This window comes from Microcaecilia unicolor, chromosome 3 (assembly GCF_901765095.1).
Source record: "Microcaecilia unicolor chromosome 3, aMicUni1.1, whole genome shotgun sequence".
NCBI lineage: Eukaryota > Metazoa > Chordata > Amphibia > Gymnophiona > Siphonopidae > Microcaecilia > Microcaecilia unicolor.
The window spans coordinates 222,795,044-222,797,543 of NC_044033.1; the positions used below are offsets into that span (position 1 = coordinate 222,795,044).

General features: G+C 42.0%; 1 protein-coding gene across 1 annotated transcript; it reads left to right on the top strand.

The window, feature by feature from the left end:
* Positions 1-1,381: 1,381 nt before the first annotated feature.
* LOC115464398 (vomeronasal type-2 receptor 26-like) lies at positions 1,382-2,278 on the top strand. The gene has a single exon (XM_030194781.1). The coding sequence runs from the start codon at positions 1,382-1,384 to the stop codon at positions 2,276-2,278; it is 897 nt and encodes a 298-aa protein (XP_030050641.1).
* The last annotated feature ends 222 nt before the right edge of the window (positions 2,279-2,500 follow it).

Consider the following 2,500-nt stretch of genomic DNA (forward strand, 5'->3'; position numbering starts at 1 on the left):
GGCCAGTGCATCGGCACCTCCTGTATGGAGGGGGAGCTGTCCTCGCAGCACCAATGCTTCTTGGGTGCTGAATCCTTCGACATCCCGGAGCTCCTGGAAACCTGTGTGTTGAAGGAGGTGACGGTGCTTCTTCGCCTTCGCTCGATGCATCACTACTCCCAGCATGTCTGGGCATCTCAGCAGCCATTACCTCTGCTCTCCAAGTCAATGCCTCCCTTGATGCAGCCGACCTCGGTACTAATGCCGATGTCGAAGGACCGAACCGAACCCCAAAAAGGTTTTCAAGTTGGGCTTCTCGAGCTAGATGTGCCCATTCCTTCATATGAAGACACAGAGCACAACGAGCTGGGCTATGGTCAGGCCCAAGGACCTGGATACACCAAGTATGGGTATTGGTACCTGAGATGGTCCAGTTGCACTGAGTACAACGTTTGAAACCGCTGGGTGTCCTCGATGACATGGAAGGAAAAACGGCTTTGGCGTAATCAAAAGACTCGATGGTGCCAAATAAAGGACACAAAAATGAGAGGAAACCCGACTGCGTGGCCTAAAGGCAGCTGCGTTGAAAACAAAGAAAACTTTAAAAGGGAGAAAAAAAGCTAAAAATAAATAAAAGGAAACTGTACCGTTTTTTAAGAACAAGAATACAAGAAGAAAAAACAAGCCAAAAAATAGTGAAAAAAAATCGCTGAAGCTAATTTCCGGGTCAAAAACGAGAAGCGTGGAAGAAACCTGTCACACCTCGACATGGAAAAAAATCAATTGAGGTACGCGCTCATGCGACGGGCGGGAAGTCAGTCCACGCACGCCTGCCAGAAGACTCTAGCAAAAGTTTTTTGTTTTGCTATGACAAAATGCTGGTTCCCGGGCTGACGCGGACGTTGACCCATGTGTGAGAATAAGCAGCCTGCTTGTCCTCAGAGAATGACCATTTACAAACCAAAAAAAAATGTCTATAAATCCCTGTGTCTAAATTAGGCACGGATCCCCTTTACTGCATAATAATGTGCATAAATTAATATCAGCAGATAGCCTCGCACAAATGAATTAACCATCCAGAAGCCTTTTATGGCTAGTCATTTTGTATATCAATTTTACAGTGTTAATGTTGCTCATTTTCTAGCAAATAGATGAAAAACAAAAGAAAGAAAAGGAGTTTTTCATTTAATAAGATGAGTTGAAATTATTCTTGGCAAAGTGTCTGTCTACTGTACATAGTGATTCTGATTTGTAACCGGTTGATGTGCATCAAAACTACTTCACCATTCTAAACATTATCTGCTGTAGTCTGAAGTATAGAGAAATTAATTTAATGTTAATGCACTATCCCAAAACCAATGCTGTTTATGAGATATTGAGACAATATTTATCTTCCTCAGATATGGACAACTGTATGAAATGTCAAGAAGACCATTGGTCCAATCACAAGAGAGATACCTGTATCCTAAAACTGATAATTTTCCTGTCCTATGAAGAAGCTCTAGGGATGGCTTTGACTTCCAGCAGCATTATCTTCTCTCTTTTCAATGCAATCATTCTGGGAATCTTCATTCATTACCGAAACACACCTATTGTGAGAGCCAATAACCGGGGCATCAGCTATATCCTCCTCATCTCCCTTATGATCTGCTTTCTATGCTCCTTGATTTTCATTGGCCGTCCTGAGCCAGTGACCTGCATTCTCCGTCACACCACCTTTGGGATGACTTTCTCAATCTCTCTCTCATCTATTTTGGCAAAAACCATCACTGTGGTTATGGCCTTTCATGCAACCAAGCCTGGAAGTAAGCTCCGGAAATGGATGGGTTCCAGGATCTCCTATACTATAATACTTTCCTGCTCTCTTTTTCAATTTATTCTCTGTCTCATCTGGTTGTTTTCTGCTCCCCCATTCCCATATCACAATATGCAATCAGAGATTGGGGCAATACTAATTGAATGTAATGAAGGGTCAATGATTGCATTTTACTGTGTTCTGGGTTTCCTAGGATTTCTGGCTTCTATCAGCTTCATCACTGCGTTCTTATCAAGAAATCTACCTGACAGTTTCAATGAGGCCAAGTACATTACTTTCAGCATGCTGGTGTTCTGCTGTGTTTGGGTAACTTTTATCCCAACATATCTGAGCACAAGAGGAAAATACATGGTAGCAGTGGAGATATTTGCCATACAAGCTTCCAGTGCTGGACTGCTGGGATGTATCTTTATGTCCAAATGTTGCATTATCCTATTGAGGCCCAATATAAATAGCAGGAAATATCTAACAAAAAGTAACTGAAATGAATGCTTATTTTTAATGTCGTGGAAGTTAAAACTGTGCTAATTCTAGTTTGCGTAGCAGCTGCCATACAACTATGCCTACACAATCCATTCAAAGTGAGTGGACTATGTCAGCATATTTCTTTCTCTCTCTCTCTCTCACTTCATATAAAGCAGTTACGCAAGCAATTCTTCAAACAAAGTAGCTCAAAAAGGGCTAAAACTCCCAGCAGTTCATGTA